This window comes from Pan troglodytes, chromosome 8, assembly GCF_028858775.2.
Source record: "Pan troglodytes isolate AG18354 chromosome 8, NHGRI_mPanTro3-v2.0_pri, whole genome shotgun sequence".
Lineage (NCBI taxonomy): Eukaryota > Metazoa > Chordata > Mammalia > Primates > Hominidae > Pan > Pan troglodytes.
Window position 1 is genome coordinate 41,535,075 of NC_072406.2, and position 18,257 is coordinate 41,553,331.

The 18,257-nt window shown below is 37.0% G+C and overlaps 1 protein-coding gene across 21 annotated transcripts in view; it reads left to right on the plus strand.

Annotated features, from left to right (window-relative positions):
* The window catches only part of WAC (WW domain containing adaptor with coiled-coil), a 90,008-nt gene that overhangs the window by 2,680 nt on the left and 69,071 nt on the right, over positions 1–18,257 (plus strand). For all 21 annotated transcript variants that reach the window (XM_016962843.4, XM_063780573.1, XM_063780575.1 and 18 more), the window contains one exon: positions 431–626. In XM_016962843.4, the coding sequence (XP_016818332.1) occupies positions 488–626 (139 nt within the window). In that variant the 5' untranslated portion in view covers positions 431–487. The remainder of the gene's footprint in view (positions 1–430; positions 627–18,257) is intronic.

Genomic DNA, 18,257 nt, shown 5'->3' on the forward strand with positions numbered 1-18,257 from the left:
GGTAGGTTTGCAAAAATATGCATGTGCTTATTTATACATGTGTTCGTGTATATCAGCTGTAGAGCAGAAATTGATTATAGTAGTACTGAATTTCTAGTTTTCTTTTGACTATCAAAAAATGATTCTAAATATTCTCAGCCAAATTTTTTTATTTTTTGCAGAATCAGTGTGCAAGGTGGTTTATTTATAAGATAATGGAGTGGTTTTTTTGTGTGTTTAGTATGATTTGTTATCAGGAGTCTTATTGTAACGCTTAAGCATTAGGTTTTTTGTCTGAGAAACTTTAAAGAGTAAAGCAGAATTGAAAGTGGAAATTTTAATTTTGTAAGTTCATAAAATTTAATGATAATACACCAAAGTTTATGTTTAAATTAGGGAGTTTAAGGTTTCAATTCTTTCTCTCTTTTTTTGGGGGGGTGATGTTTTACAGGCACTTAAGTATTCATCGAAGAGTCACCCCAGTAGCGGTGATCACAGACATGAAAAGATGCGAGACGCCGCAGATCCTTCACCACCAAATAAAATGTTGCGGAGATCTGATAGTCCTGAAAACAAATACAGTGACAGCACAGGTCACAGTAAGGCCAAAAATGTGCATACTCACAGAGTTAGAGAGAGGGATGGTGGTGAGTATCTTTCTTGTTGAAACTTTGACATAATTTTTAACAATAGGTCTATATAAAAGGCGGCAGTATTTCTAGCTTGAAGAAGTTACTGTTCAGTTATGTCATTAAAATATTTTAATCCTATCATTTTTTTTTTTTTTTTTTTTTTACTCTGAACAAGTTACTGTAGAAACAAGATGCTGATGTGAGCATCTAAAAAGTGGACTCTTAAGGCCAGGCGCGGTGGCTCACGCCTGTAATCTCAGCACTTGGGAGGCTGAGGCGGGCAGATCACTTGAGGTCAGGAGTTCAAGACCAGCCTGGCCAGCAGGTGAAAACCCGTCTCTACTAAAAATACAAAAGTTAGTTGGGCATGGTGGTGGTGGCAGGCGCCTGTAGTGCCAGCTCTTCAGGAAGCTGAGGTAGGAGAATCACTTGAACCTGGTTGGTGGAGGTTGCAGTTAGCCTGAGATGGTGCCGCTGCACTCCAGCCTGGGCGATAGAATGAGACTCCATTAAAAAAAAAAAAGTGGACTTTAGTGTTTAATAATAAGGGAATGCATTTATGAATATAGTTTAAAACATGCTTTCTTAAGGATGGGAAAAATGCAGGACTTTTTTCCAAGAAAGGAACTTTGACCTTTTAAAGATTTCAGTTTGAGATCCTTATTGTTGCTTCAGTTTGTTACTTTTTAAGGTGTTCAAATCTGTTTTCTAATTACAATGATAAACTATGAATTTAAAAACTCAGTATGTTTTTTCAGGATAGTTCCCAGATTTAAAAAATTATTTGTGACTTAGAAAATACATTCTTGCTTTTTGTTGTAAACATTTTCAGTATTTTCCAGTTTTGGTGATGTGATTTTTATACCTGGTTCATTGAAATATTCTTTTTAAAAGTTAGTCTGATTTCTTTTGCACAGTCCTGTACCTTCAATTGTAAGTTTGCCTCAAGCTCTTTGTGGTAGGAGTCTGAGAATAAGTAAACAAAACCAATGCTCAGTAACTATTTTCAGACTTAATTTGCCCGAATTACATTTCATGTCAAAAGCATGCATTAAGGAACAAAGCAATTTCCGTAAAGACACTTATATTCTCTCCTACATGTTGCTTAAGTAGATAACATATCTTAAGCAGATTTACAATATTAAAAGCTTCCAAGGAAACTCAGTAAAGTACCATGTGACTTTTTGCCCCTATTGGCAGCTAGTTCTTCAATACTTGGCTTACTTTAAAAAAAATACCTTGCATCTTGCCCCTTTTGTCCACCTAGGATAGAAATCAGCTTTATTCAGTGTGATCATACACTGAGAAACATTGGCTTCCTCTACATAATTACTGGTTTGAGAAAATACAGTCAGAAGATTGCACTGGGATTGAATAATTTGGATGAGAAGAAAGTAGTTCTCTATTGAATGTAGTTATAGCTTAGTGCTATTTATGCAGATAAACCACATTTTTGTAACAGTAGTAGCAGGTGTATTTGATTATTAAAGTGTTACAAGTTATTGGGTTGCAAAATTAAGCTTTTAGAGTTACCAGTTTTGTGGGTAAGTTTTCCATAGTATTATATAAAGCCTCAGATGGTACTCTCTATCAACCACTCTTCTATAGTGGATTTCATTTCTAATGTTAGCTCTTGGAGAGCAGGTACTGGTTGTACTATACTGTATTTATTTAGAAAAATTTGGTGATTGTAACAAAATAGGATATGGCACCTCATCTTCTTACAAATAGGCTCTTATTTTAGTGACTATGATCCAGTTTATCCCCAAATGCAAGAAGTCAGTTTTTCAGTTATAAATGCTTTCAATCATTTCCAGCAAACCTTGCTCAGCCAATTCTTTTACAGGTGAAGTAATCCCAAGAACATTCTGTTGCTTATTCATTCAACAAACCTGGGGCATCTACTGTGTGCCAACATTTGTGTGATACTCCTGGGAGTCAACATGTGATCCTGGCCTTGAAGCTATTCTTAAATGCTTTGACTCTTGAGAGCTAGTGGTGTTTTAGCCACTTACTTTTTCTGTACCCATTTTTTCTTCACTTTGATTTTTCATTTTTCTACCTGTATGAACTCCAGGTACTTGTTAGCTTTTCGTTTTTAAAAATTCGCATCTTTCCTGATGTTTCTTTAGCTTCATTTGCAAGAAACTTGATGTTTTTCTGATCTAATCACTTGCTAAGTTAGGCCCCACTTTCCAATTTTCTTTGTAGCTGCTTGTCGTCTTCTGGAGTCTTCCAGCTAATACTGTAATTCCATTCCTGTCTCTACCATCTCTAACATACCTGGCTGCCATATTCCTTTATATTATATGGAAATAATAATATGAGGTATATCTCCATTCTGGAATTGAGAGTACATCTTTGATATTAATTCTCTCTTCAAGAAACGTAAAATGGTGATTTTTCCTCATTTTATAGTGAGATATTTAGTCATTATAATTTGTTTTCTGGTGTTTATTTTTTATTGCTAATGATGTGTTTGGCACTAAGATGTTAAAAGTGTATATGTATGATTTTTATTGCAGGCATTATAAACTCCTTTGGATTTTTATCCAAAAATGAATTCAGGCCGGTTCAGTGGCTCACGCCTTAAGTCTCAGCACTTTGGGAGGCCGAGGCAGGCAGATCACCTGAGGTCAGGAGTTTGAGACCAGCCTGGCCAACGTGGTGAAACCCTGTCTCTACTACAAATACAAAAGTTAGCTGGTCGCAGTGGCGAGTGCCTGTAATCCCAACTACTAGGGAGGCTGAGGCAGGAGAATCACTTGAACCCAGGAGGTGGAGGTTGCAGTGAGCTGAGATTGCGCCATTGCACTCCAGCCTGGGAGACGGATTGAGACCCTGTCTCAAAAAAAAAAAAAAAAAAAAAAAAAGAATTCAGCCAGGCACAGCTGCTCATCTCTGTAATGCTGGTTGCTTGGGAGGTTGAGATGGGAAGGTCCTTTGAAGCCAGGAGTTTGAGACTAGCCTTGGCAACATAGCAAGACCCTGTGTCTACTAAAAAAAAAAAAATTTTTTTTTTGATTAGCTGGGTGTGGTGGGATGATTGCTTGAGCCCAGGAGTTTGAGGTTAACAGTGAGCTGTGGTTGTGCCACCACACTCTAGCCTGGGTTGATAGAGTGAGACCCGTCTGTTTTAAAAAAAAAGAAAAAAGAATTAATGTATATAAATTCAAGACCATTATCAAAAATCAAATGCAAGTGAGTTGGATTATCTAAGCTCTAAGCATGTAAAAAACTTAAGATTACAGCAGGTTACTTACTATATGCATTGAACTACTGAATTCAAATTTCTCAGTTTTTCATTTTAAGATTTAATGATTTTCTTTACTAATAATAACCTATATGCTATGATTTGTAACTTGCATTTTACAAAGCAAGTTAAATGTGGAACTTGTGCGTTTGTTTACCTTAGGATTAGGCTTTACTGGCATCACAGCATTTTTCAGTAATTACTAGATTTCTTAGCATCTTGGATTTCATCGAAAAATGCTCGTTCAGAAGTAATGTATGAAAGGACGTGCAGATACAATATAAAAAGTGAGAAATCAGGGATTGTGAGGGTTTTTACTCCCAAAAACCTTGCTAGTTAAAATAAGACTTGCTGTAACATAGCGTGTATAGTTTAGAGTTAGAGATTTTATCCATTAGGATTTATTAAAGGAAATAATGTCTATTGTAAATTTAAGAGTATAATTAAAAGATTTTTTTTGTGAAATGAGTTATTTTTATATAGTCTGTGATCTGTCTGAAAACATACAATCTTGTTTAAAGTAACCAAAAGCAAAAACCTTAAGGTACAATCGTTAGGGTTTTTTTTTTTTTGGAGACAGAGTCGCCCAGGCTGGAGTGCAGTGGTGTGATCCTGGCTCGCTGTAACCTCTGCCTCCTGAGTTCAAGCAATCCTTCTGCCTTAATGTCCCAAGTAGCTGGGATTACAAACATACGCCATCATGCCCGGCTAATTTTTGTATTTTTAGTAGAAATAGGGTTTCACCAAGTTGACCAGGCTGGTCTCAATCTCCTGATCTCAAGTGATCCACCTGCCTCGGCCTCCGAAAGTGCTAGGATTACAGGCGTGAGTCACCGCGCCTGGCCCATAGTGAAGTTTTTATTTTGTCATTTAGCTATATCTTTGGAAAAATTTGGAAATGTATTTTCATCTCCCTAACTTTCAAATAAAAGTTACTATTAACATTTTGAAGGAATTAGTAGGGATTATTTGGTGATAATTTGTCTTTTTTAAATATAATTTAGTAACGTTTGAGTCTTTCACATTGAATAATAGACTGGCAGTTGAGCAACATGGTCTTACCGTTGTTTAGATGACTTTGAAATATGCTTTGAGTTAGTAATGTTACAAATTACTAACATTAGAAATGTTGTATAGAAAGTAAGTATACAAATTAACAGTCGCTTTTGATACTCATGTTAACATTGGAAGACAACAGATAGTATCCTTATTTCCAGTTTTACAAATGAGGGAAAATTTAATAAAATTGAACAGAGAGCAACAGCTGAGTCTAGAAACTAGTTCTCTAACTTCGGTAACTTGTATGCTGTCAGAGATTAAACACTTGGGTATTGAAAGCTTATTTGGTGGTGGTTACTATGGCATGAATTAGTTTGAAGGCATTTTTGCTTTTATCCTGCTAATATCTTCACCCTTCTTCCCTCAGTGGTTACAACTTGCCAAATTATAGTACCTTGATAAAATGTATTTGTGTAGTTCTAGGCCCAGTTATCACATCAGTGTTTTATTTTCAAAAATAAGTTTTGACATGGAAGCATGACACAGATTTCACTAGGAAAAGTCCGTTTTCTCTTAATCTCTCATATTTAAAGACTTGTTTACGAAGTGGAAATATTGCATAGAATATAATACACTAACGTTTGGATTTTAACAATACGTTTGACTGATGTTAAGTATTTTTTGTCTAGTAAAAATAGTGACACATGACCTTTTTTCATTGATTTATGCTTTGTGATAATGCTATGCAGAAATGTTTGCATTGAATTTCCATTGGTCAATTTAGAAAACACAGGAAACATACTCTGTTTCAAGAGAAGTGGAATAAGATTGAAGGAGTAGCAGTCTTAATGTTTCAACTCTTCATTTTTTTTTTTAATTTTAGAAAACAGTGTCTGTGATGTAAGCATCTGTGCATGTAAATTGTTAAATTTGAACACTAGTACCAAGTCATTTGTCTTACGCTTCTCATCATCACATTTTAACTTTTTATATTTTTAGAGAGATGGTTATTGTGTATTGTTTATGATTTAATGGTATTTCTATTTTACAATCAGAGTATTTTGGAATGAGTTCACTTAGATCCTTAGATCCTTAAGACAGTCTTAATTGAACTGTTTTCTAGTTGTGCAAGAAGTATTTAAAATTTTTGGTGTAACATACTTGGGGTTTTGGTCTGTAATTCACAGAAAATTTATATATTCTAATTTGTGTCTATTAAGCATCTGTTACCTTATTCTGTTGTGCAGAATTGTTTGGGGGGTAGTGCATCATTTTGTTATGATGCTGGAAAGAGTGAAGATGGAAATAAGCTGGGCATTTGGGATGCTATACCAGGCACTAGATATAACTCATTGTCAATTTGATAATTACAAAACCAATTTTTGTGGGGTTGTGTGTTTTTTTTTTTTTTTTTAAAGACAGTCTCACTCTGTACCTAGGCTGGAGTGCAGTGGCACGATCTCGATCTCACCTCACTGCAACCTCCACCCCCTGGCAAAATCAGTTATTTGGGGCTTGCAAATATATTCTATGAACAGTCCTTTTCAGGATTTGTATGATGCTTTATAATTTTCAAAGGGTTTCTATATTCTCATCTGACTACACAGTAGCTCTTTGAAATAGGCTGATCAGTATTATTCCTGTTGTACTGATGAAATTATAAAGTATTTAGCCTACTGTTGTTGAAACTGGAAAGGAAGTCTCTTCACATAAAATTTTATCTCTGCCTTCAAATTATACTCCAAGTATAACTAATTCTCACTACTTTATCATTTTAGTTCTGGGTACCACCTTTTCTTAGCTTGAATTCTGCAAGAGCCCCCTAGTGTTCCCGAGTCCATTTTGCTTTGTATGATTGTTTCCCCACACAGTAGCCAGAATGATCCAGTTAAAATGCCAGTCACCTCACATCTCTCTCAAGCTCACGGCCCTCCAGTGACTCCCTGTTTCTTAGCAAGGCTTATAATAGATCCTGTGTAATCTGGTGTCTGGGTATTTTTTCAGCTTCTTCTACTATCTTCCCCTTGTTTGTGCTACTCTCTCCATACTGGCCCTGCAGGCAGAAGTTTGTTCCTGTCTCAGGGGCTCTGCACATTATGTGCCTTTATGTTTCTCCTACTGTGCTCACTCACTTCAGTAATGTGTCTGCTTAAGTGTCACCCTCTCACAGGGCCTTCTCTGCCCTTGCTGAACACTCTGAAACAGTCATTCTCATCATTGTCTTTCCTTGCCCCTGCATGTTCCTTCCTTGTATGAAGGTGACCTATTATGCTTTACTTATAGTCATTCTGCTATAACATGACATGGGCATTTCTGAAAGTCACGGTGCTGTGCAAAATTGCACCAGACCAATTTATGGGGAAAATGGAGTTAGGAGCACAGTAACCAAAAACATTGTCAGTGACACATTTTAAAAAGATAGGAACCTAATAAAAATTGTAACTTAGTTTTACACGTATAAAATGGTTAAAGAATACTTTAACACCGCAATAAATGGCACTTTACCTTGACCAAAACCTGACTTCTTGTGAAAGTGGCCACTCATTGGAAGGGTTGCAGTTCATGAATTACTGTAAAGTGATGGATGGAAGATACCTGATATGAGACAAAAACTTGTAACGTCAAATGTGGATGGACCTGACTCATAATTCATGATGAACTGAGATAGCTATTAGATGTTTGAGCTGTGTCTATCTGCCTTGTAAATTCCTGTGCAGCTTGATGTAGCTAGTGTTTCTCACAGGTGAAAATACACATAAGTGGGAAATTTGCTGGTTTCTGATATATCAGTAGCCTTCAAACAAATTTGTGTATTTGGAAACAAATGTTATAGCAGAACTGACTGTATTTTAGTTTTTGTTTGCTTGCCTTTTGTGGAATATAAGCTCCACCAGAAGAGGAAGTGAGAGTTTTAATGTTTTTATCCACCTTGTATTCCTGTTATCTTGAATAGTGCCTGAAACTTTATAGCATATAACTAAATGGATAGATAAAAAAATTTGGATTGTTATAATTTAAGGGGAATGAAATTACAGTATTTTGGATTAGCATTCCTCAAACTTGAATGTGTATACTAAGCACCTGGAGATACTATAGTCGGTAATTCTGGAGTGGGTCCCAAAGATCTGCCTTTTAACAAGATCTCGGGTGATACCTACGCTTCACTAGAGTAACAAGGTTCTGTAGCAGCACCGTCCAGTGGAAATATGTTGGCCACAAATGCAAACCATATGTGTACTTTTCTAGTAGCTTTGCTTTAAAAGTAAAAATGATTCAATTTTAGTATATTTTATTTGACCTAATATATCAAAAATATTTCAACTTGTAATTGATACCTTAAAAACTATTAATGATATACTTTACATTCCCTTTTTGGTACAAGATCTTTGAAACCTAGTGTCTATTTAACATTTACAGCACATTTCAGTTTGGACAAGCCACATTTCATGTGTTTAATTGCCACATGTGAATGATGGTTATTGAATTGGACAATGCGGTTCTGAGGAATGTGATCGCCCTGTTGGCCTGTCTGGCTTTTACATATATTTTTATTTCTCTAAGGAAAGTATTTTGTATGCTTGACTTCTGAAATGCCGTATTTATGCAAAGCAAGATTGGAGTTAATGGGTCCTTGAGCTATATAGTGCTTCTTGTACTAAAATTTTGTTAGTACACGCTCATTGTAGAAAAATTAGGAAATGCAGAGAAAAGGGGAAAAACAAAGTCGCCTTGTATCTTCTCATTTAAGAGTTAATCACTAGTTTTCATAGAAAACATTCTCATGCCATAAAATAATTAGTATTCTGTAATCTTTCCAGAATTGGTTTCCTTTGTTTTGTTTGTTGTTGTTGTTGTTGTACTTGTTGTTTGAGGCAGGTTCTTACTCTGTCATCCCAGGCTGGAGTGCAGTGGTGCAATCTTTGCTCACAGCAAGCTTGCCTCCGCAGGTCAAGTGATTTTCCCGCCACCCGAATAGCTGGGATTACAGGTGTGCACTGCCACACCCAGCTAATTTTTGTATTTTTAGTAGAGACAGGGTTTTGTCATGTTGGCCAGGCTGGTCTTGAACTCTTGGCCTCATGTGATCCATTCGCCTCAGCCTCGCAAAGTGCTGGGTTTATAGGCATGAGTCACTGAGCCCACTTCTTTCCAGATTTTTTGTAAAATTGTTTCGCAATGTGTTCCCTTTATTCGCTTGTATTAATATTTGCGTAGTGGATTAAACAAATACTTGGTGTTGACTGTCAGTCTTAGAGGACTGACTAGAAGTAGTTTTCATTTGGGGCTCAGGGAATACTGATACCTACTTTATATTTCTAGCTAATTAGGAAAGTCGTTTTTCAGTTAGGTTGGCGTTTTGGTTCAGGCACTCGCTAGCTAGATGACCTAACATGCTACTTAATTTCTGAGTGTTTGTGTCCATCCCTGTAGGATTGTTGCGGGGTTAAATGAAATTGTGTATATTTGTAAAGCATTTACCTCAGTGCCCAGACTGTGACAGAGTAGATTATTAGCTTGCTCTTATTCCTGTGATTAAATTTAGTGTCAGATTAGCAACCTATAGCTACTTCTAAAGCTGCTGCTGCTTCCTTTGTTTAGAGTTAGGAAGAAACATGCTGGACAGTTTGCCAAATGAGAGTTACATGATGTGGCTTGTGGGAGCATTCTAACTTGGAACTTGCCCATTTCCAGGACTTTGTGGTTCAGAGATTTTTGGGGATAGATGTAAGGGTTAAAAAAACAGAAAACGGCCAGGCGTGGTGGCTCACGCCTGTAATGCCAGCACTTTGGGAGGCCAAGGCGGGCAGATCACCTGAGCTCAGGAGTTTTGAGACCAGCCTGGGCAACATAGTAAAACCCTGTCTCTACTAAAAATACAAAAATTAGCTGGGGCGTGGTGGTGCATACCTGTAATCCCAGCTACTCCAGAGGCTGAGGCAGGAGAATCGCTTAAATCCAGGATTGCACCACTGCACTCCAGCCTGGGTGACAGAGTGAGACTCTGTCTCAAAAAAAAAAAAAAAAAAAAAATGGTAGTGCAAGTTTAGAGTAATGGTTCCCAAATTAGGCTGCTTATTAGGCTCCCCTGAGAAGCTTTTAAAGTTACAGCTTCCTTGACTCCCTCCCCATTACCCAGAATCAAAGCAATAGTTGATGGAGCCTAGAAAACTGAATTTTTAGGCCGGGCGCAGTGGGTCATGCATGTAATCCCAGCATTTTGGGAGGCCGAGGAGGGCGGATCACCTAAGTTCGGGAGAGACCAGCCTGACCAACGTGGAGAAACCCCATCTCTACTAAAAATACAAAATTAGGCATGGTGCATGCCTGTAATCCCAGCTACTTGGGAGGCTGAGGCAGGAGAATTGCTTGAACCCGTGAGGCAGAGGTTGTGGTGAGCTGAGATCACGCCATTACATTCCACCCTGGGCAACAAGAGCGAAACTCCGTCTAAAAGAAGAAAAAGAAAAGAAAACTGAATTTTAAAATAAACACTGGGTTAATTTAAGTATTTATAAACTGCAGATTTAGGGAGAGTACACAGAAGGGAAGAGGAACTCTGAAGTGGACATTAAGGAATGTGAGTTTTATCATTAACAGTCTGATTATTAGAGTGGTTATTTGGCAAATTGTGTAATGTGTTCTTGTTTCAAAGAATTCTCTATCATCTAGATTCACAGATAGGATTTGTAAGTAATTGCTATTAAAGAGCTAACTTAATATCCTGTGCAAGGGCATCTAATGCCCAGCAGTAGAGAAGTTTCTAATTGGACAGGCCAGTGAGATACATTGGGTAGTATCTGGAGCCACTGGTGTTACTTTAGATAGTACGTACTTAGGTACTACATTTCCACCATAACACCTCGTCTCTAGCATTAAGCTGTCCTGAGACACTTCAGTGGTAAATTTCATTTAGCTTTTATCTCAGTTGGAAAAATAGCCTTTCTCCAAGTTAGTAGAGTATACTTAGGCTGATCTTAGGTGTTAACAAAAGATTTCCTAAAGTTTATTCTTAGGAGTATTTGCATTTTAAAGGAAATTTAGAATGTGTGTGGTTGATATATTTAGATAGTGTTAGTCTTTCTGTGTAGGCTTTAATTACTTCTGACTTTGTAAGACAGTGCCAAAAGAGCGTGACCTACTATTGGCGTCTTCCTAAAGGTTCTGACCTGTTCTGTATTCATAGAACTAATCTTTTCTGGTAGCTAAAAAAGTAATGCTAGTGAATTAATGTTACATTGGAGTACTTTGGTTACGATGAAGAGAGGATCATGATGAAATATTTCTGCATTTAATAATTTGTTCTAACTTCATAGAATTGTGTGCCTGTTGATTGTGAAAAGATTCATTGTAATGGAAGAAAGCTGGAGAAGTTGGGGTACAGAATGACAAGCTGCTAGAAGTACTGTTCCCTGCTGCCTTCAGCCTTTTCTGTGGTTATTGGGGCTGGTTTCTGTTCTGCTGCCTGCTGGCTCCTTGTCAGTCTTCTAAGCATTCATATTTAATATGCACAGATACCTGAATCGCAGTTATGATACTTTGATTTTTTTTTAAAGAATAATGAGTTAAGTCCCAAAATAGTACTTTCTAAAACTAAAATAATTTTATATTTTTGTGTAATTATGAGAGTTCCTTTTTTATATAGCTGTTAAATAAATGCCAGTGTTAATTATTTTGGAAAAACAGAATGAACTCTCCCCTTTGAGTTTGACCAATGTTATTTATTTAAACATGTAAATTTTGTGAACTTTGCTGCTTTGTTCATATTGCATAGGTTTTGATGGAAAGTTGAAGAGTTATCTCGTTTTTTATTCAACCCTAAATGTAATTTCAGTTTTGATTTGTCTTTTTTTTTTTAAACCCAAATCTATTAAGAAGGGTATTTTAAAAATCTAAATGAATCAGTTTTGTAAATCACTGTTAGGCTTTCTTTTTGTTTCTAATTTTCTTGGCTTTTTGGAATTAGGATTTTTATTATCTCTGGATACTTTGTCGATAATTTTGGGATATTTGAAAATAATGTATTTCCTGTTGGGTACAAAGATCTCTGTCAGTAGATAAGCTTTTAAATTATTTAATGAATAATTATGTAGTATGTCTTTTGTATCTTTATTTGATTTAGCATTTTCTGAAAGATGGGATTATTTTATAGCATAGTTCATTTCATTTCTCATTTTTAAAAGCACTTTTTGCTTTGTGTGTTACATATGTTTGCTTAAAGATTTCGGACTTTTGGCCAGGTGCGGTGGCTCACCCCTGTAATCCCAGCGCTTTGGGAGGTCAAGGTGGGTGGATCACCTGAGGTCAGGAGTTAGAGACCAGCCTGGCCAACATGGTGAAACCCCGTCTCTACTAAAAATACAAAAATTAGCTGGGCGTGGTGGCGTGTGCCTGTAATCCCAGCTACCTGGGAGGCTGAGGCAGGAGAATCACTTGAGCCTGGGAGGCAGAAGATGCAGTGAGCCTGGGTCATGCCACTGCACTCCAGCCTGGGCAACAAGAGTGAGACTCCATCTCCAAAAAAAAAAAAAGACTTACAACTTTTTTTGTGAATTGTAATCTAAGACTTTGCACATTGGGAAATGTCTTCATTTTGTTTTCATGTCTGAATAAATTATCTTTTGGCTATATTAAAAAATCATTTATCCTTTAATTTTTTTTTCCCTGAAGATATTTCTAAAAATCAAACCTGGTTCTTTTTCATGGATAGATACCCATTGGGATGTATGACTCCTAATTTACTCTCCTACCCAGCTTGAAAGTTTAGAGTTTTTCCTTCTTTATCCTTGGATCTAAAACTTCACAAATCTCACTTTGTAAGTGTAGGCCTTTTTTCGTTACTTCTAATTAGTGCATTTTATTTTTTTAATTACATTTTAATTTTCTTTCTCTTTTTCTTTTTTTTTTTTTTTTCTTTGAGAGAGAGTTTCGCTCTTGTTGCTGAACCTGGAGTGTAGTGGCGCAATCTTGGCTCACTGCAATCTCCGCCTCCCGGGTTCAAGGGATTCTCCTGCCTCAGCCTCCCGAGTAGCTGGGATTACAGGTGCGTGCCACCATGCCTGGCTAATTTTTTTTATTTTTAGTAGAAACAGGGTTTTACCATGTTAGCCAGGCTGGTCTTGAACTCCTTACCTCAGGTGATCCACCTGCCTCTGCCTCCCAAAGTGCTGGGATTTACAGGAGTGAGCCACCACGCCCGGCCAACATTTTAATTTTCTAAAGACCCTGGACGATACCCTGAATGCTTAGTGCCTTTTTGTCTAAACCCTATCCGTTAGAGAGTCATCTTCCACACTCTTTTTTTCTTCTCTTTTACTTGTTTCTAACTTTTCTCCTTTTAGAACTCCTGTTAGATGTTTTTTGGTTCTATTCTATTTCTATTTTGCCTGGTAAATAGTAAGTACAGTAGTTAGATAATTTTTAAGTGTACACTCCACTCTGGGGAGAATCTCTTGGCATCTTCTTTCAACCCCCGATAATTAAAGCTGTGTTCATTTCATCCACCTATTCCAAGTTTTATTTTGGGTGCTGTGCTTTTTTCATAGCTTTTTGTGATTTTATAACTGATTTACTAGAAATACTCTTGAGAATTTGGGTTATTTTTTAGTTTTTTTCATGTTAAATATATTTTTTTCTGGTTGAGTTTGGTGCATCATACCCATGTTACTGGGTTCCTCAGATGCTTGCTGTTGATAGTTGTCTATTCATGTTTGGGAATACGAGACTAGGTCAACTCTATCAAATAGAATATATGGTTGAAAATGTTTGCTGTCTGAGCTGTCCAGTGTGGTAGCCACCAGCTACATGTATATTGAGCATTTGAAATGTGGCTAGTGCAGCTAAGAAACTCAATTTTTGTAGTTTTTTTTTTGGTTTTGTTTTGTTTTTGAGGCAGAGTCTTGTCCTGTCACCCAGGCTGGAGTGCACTGGTATGGTCATGGCTCACTGTAGCCTCAAAAAAACTCCTGGGCTCAAGTGATCCTCTTGCCACAACCTCCCAAGTAGTTGAGCCTGCAGGCACATGCTGCCACTTCTGGCTAATTTTTGCATTTTTTATAGAGACAGAGTTTTACCGTGTTACCCAGGCTGGTCTTGAACTCCTGGCTTTAAGTAATCCTCCTGCTTCAGCCTCCCAAAGTGCTGGGATAATGGGTGTGAGCCACCACATCCAGACAACTTTTTGATTTTTTGTGGTGTTGGCTTTCCTTTCTGTGCTGCTGTTTTAATCTCATGCTTGAGCCGTGACTCAAAAGTTACTTTTTCTGAGGTGTTCTGTCTTTGCTGCTTTCTCAGTTTTCATACCCTACCTGGGTATAGCTGTGGGTATCTCATGCTTCTTTTAATCCTTTGATTTTCAGGCCTACATATCTCTTCGCTTATTGGACAGCCACCACCTAATGTTCTATAGATAATCTTCCTAAATCTTTTTCTAATTTGGCTATTCCCTGTCCTGATTAATGTCTGGGAAGTTGTCCCTGATTCTTTTTTCCTGTGTTTATGGGCAACTTCCAGAACTCATTGCCCTGTTTTAAAATATTGCAATATCTTGTTTACAGACCTGTTGTCTCATTCTTTACCCACAGCTGAGTAAAAATTAACTACAAATTTAAACATACTCCTTTCATTAACCCTGAAAGCCTGAATTTTATAGGTCTTAATTATGTTGTATTGATGACAGTTGTCCAAAAATGAGTTTTTCTCTCCGCTTCCACATATACTTATCAGATACATTTTCTTATCTAATGTACATAAGAGGCCACTGAAATGAACTGTTACGTCCATGCCTGAAAGTTAGCATCTCAGACTAGGTTTCTGGCTTGTATAAATATAACTTGAAGTTTAAAGAGTTTTAAGTTTTGGCCAGGCGCAGTGGCTCACACCTGTACTCCCAGCAGTTTGAGGTCCCGAGGCGGGTGGATCACGAGGTCAGAAGTTCAAGACCAGCCAGGCCAAACATGGTTGAAACCCTATCTCTACTAAAAATACAAAAAGTTAGCTGGGTATGGTGGCCAGCACCTGTAATACCAGCTACTCGGGAGGCTGATGAGGCAGGAGAATCGCTTGAACTTGGGAGATGGAGGTCGCAGTGAGCGGAGATCACACCACTGCACTCCAGCGTGGGTGATAGTGCAAGACTCAGTCTCAAAAAAAAAAAAAAAAAGTTTCAGTTTTATGAGCCACCATTACCCAAAGTTCACATTACTCTTTTCTCAGCCACTCTCTGCCTTCTCTGTAATCTAGTCATGTAAAAGCACTTACCCAGTCCTAGGCATCTTTTTTTTTTTTATGCTGTTGTCCCATTGTATGTGTTTTCATAGCCAAAATTGTCCTCTCTCCACTCCTACCTCACCATTTTTTTTTTCCTTTGCCAAACCTCTTACTCCTTCAAGGTCCCACTTTATTTTATGAAGCCTTCCTTGAGCCTATCTTTATTATAGCTCTTTTGTAGAGATTTGTAATTATTTACATATGTTGTTTGCCTGCTACACTGTGAGCTCCTAATAGGCAGCGATTTGTGTGTGTGTGTGGAGGGGGGTCTGGTGTATATATATGTGCTCAGTAAATGTTAAATGTCTTATATGTCATTTGACATATTCAGGAACAGGTGAGTGGCAGTAACCTTCAGAGAATTGATGTCCCTCAAACTTTTAAGTGCATTTAAGAGTAAAATCATAAGAATTTACTACTAGAGAGTTCCTATAGTGTTTGAATTGAAGTTGCTCTTGTATTATTTGTGGAGGAAGCAAATAGTCTATTCAGGCTTTCAGGAAAATGTGTGAACTGTAAGCATGTAAACTTTAAAAAAAATTGTGTACATAATTGATGTGCTAATTCCAAACCATTATCAATCTCTTAAGTAGCCCCGCTGGTTAGACTAGTGTCCGTTGCATTAGTATAATCCTATAGAAAGCTGTATGTGATTTGAATACTGAAGTGACATTTTAAATTTTGCAGTTCAGGCTCTTCACTAATTTTATTGTTCCTTTCCCAAATCATTGTTTCTCAAACCCTCTTAAATTCATATCTCACTAGCTAAGGAGATTTTTATGGTTTTCCTTTCTGTAGTAAATTAGGTAGAATAATAGGGGAGATATTTTGGGGTGGTGTTAGTGGTGGTCTGTTTTCCAGATATCCTGTATCTGAATATTCAGTAAACTTTTTGAAGCTACTTACACATCCGTAAAACTTCTCAGATTTAGTGTTCTATTTCCTGCATCCTTGAGAATGGCTAATTGTTTTGAACTGGTGATTCATTATGTTGTGATTTTATTCCTAAACTGACTATAATGATGTAAAGTGACTTTTCATCACTTTGTATCAGGGAAAAAAAAGAATGCAGCTATTACATGGGCATACTTTAGCTCTTGAGCTTGTGCATTTTGACAGTAAAACTATGACTTTTACAAGTAAACCGATTGAAAGCATATAAGCTATTATAATTGAGCAGTGGCTCAGTTGTAAAAAGTCTTCTTGGGGTTGAATTCACATCTTGTGGAAAAGCCAGGGGCCACATAGCAGATCAGTCTTGGTTTCTCTTCAATCCCATCTTATTTTTTATCTGAAACAATATAAACCAGCTTGCCTTTTATCTTATTTACTGTTATTTTCACTGAATTGTTTTTAATGGTTAAACCCATCCCCAATAATTAATTAGCTTAAGATATTGGAGTGAATGCTGTAGGATCTGAAATTGTTTTTCAGAAACAGTTAATGTTTTGAGAATTGATGTCATTTTAGACTTAAATGCTTTTATGTTTCCTGTCTACTTTGTGTGTGTGTGTGTGTGTGTGTGTGTGTGTGTGTGTTTTTTTCCCTGAGATGGAGTCTCGCTCTGTTGCCCAGGCTGGAGTGCAGTGGCACGATCTCGGCTCACTGCAACCTTTGCCTCCTGAGTTCAAATGATTCTCCTGCCTCTCAGCCTCCCAAGGAGCTGGGATTCCAGGCATGCGCCACGACGCCCGACTAATATTTGTATTTTTAGTAGAGACAGGGTTTCGCTGGTCTCAAACTCCTGACCTCAGGTGATCCACCTGCCTTGGCCTCCCAAAGTGCTGGGATTTTAGGCGTGAGGCACCACCACGCCCAGCCCTTGTATGTGTATTGTAATAATGTTTACTTTTTAAAAATCAATACATTATTTGTTACTTTTCAGTTTTTTTTCCTTTTAGTATTTATTCTTAGGTATATGTGTGGTTTTTGAAAAGCCATCTTCTGACTTTAAAAAGCATTAATTTTGTGGATGCTGCAGTGATGTATCATTATGGTTTTTCTTCTGCCTAGGCTCAGAATTGATCAGAATCAGGTGGTTAAAATCAGGCTTGTTGGTCAGAGTGGTAGTTTATATTTTGGTTTGTTAGCGCTGTTTCTTCCTTATGACATTAGATACTACTCCTCTTTCTATTGTAATTCTTTCAGTATCATTAATGTTGCTGTCAGTGGAGGAATGCAAGGAAGCATATAGAGGGCTTGTGTTTTGTGTAGTTTTACTTTAGAAGACCCTTAATTGGTTGGCCTTTGGGTTTTTGAGAAAGCATCATGTTAAGGAATTACACTAAATAAAATTTAAAACTGAAAATTTTGAATCATATAGTCAGAACTCTTTGAATATTGACTGGATTCTAATGTGTATGAGGAATTTCCTTTTTGGGTTTGGATATTATGTATCATTTAGGATTGTATGCTGGTAAAGAGTATTGTTAACTCGATAACAAGAATTAAAGTGAGAAAAAAAGTATTAGAACAGTCTTGGGATCTGGATGTTGTCGTTTTTATGTTGGTTTTTAGTGTTTTGACAGTGAGCAAATCCACTTGGCTGCTTTTTTTTTTTTTTTTTTTTTTTGTCTTCTTGGGTAAAGAACAAGGTTGAATTTGATAATCTCCAAGGTCCTTTTCAGAATAAATGATTTGAGACCTGTACAGGAGAGCCTTTCGATTTTTGTACTTTAATTTCTGCTTTCAAATATTTGTTCTGTGTCCTGCCAGCCCATGGTAACTTTCCCTGCCCGAGGTAGTATTTATGGCTTCATTTGTTTGTGTGGAGACGAATGGAATATTTTCCCCCAATGTTCATTTAATATTTTCATCAGTATATAGAGAAGGATAGAACAGGAAAATAGTTATCTCTGGATTTATTAGGTTTAAATTGAGAAACAAGGTTGAAAATTTTCACAACTATTATAAACAAATCTTTTATAGTTTTTGCTGTATGTACTGTATGTACTATTTGTTTACAAATAAGTTTTGTTTATGTAAAAAGTAGCCTTGTTAATACAGCTTTCAATTTAGTAAATCTTAAGCTGCCTGCCAGATACAGTATTCATTTTCTGCTTAAGTCAGGAAATACTCATTTTGACTCTTGAAATAGTAGATACTAAGCATTTTAAACTTAATCCACT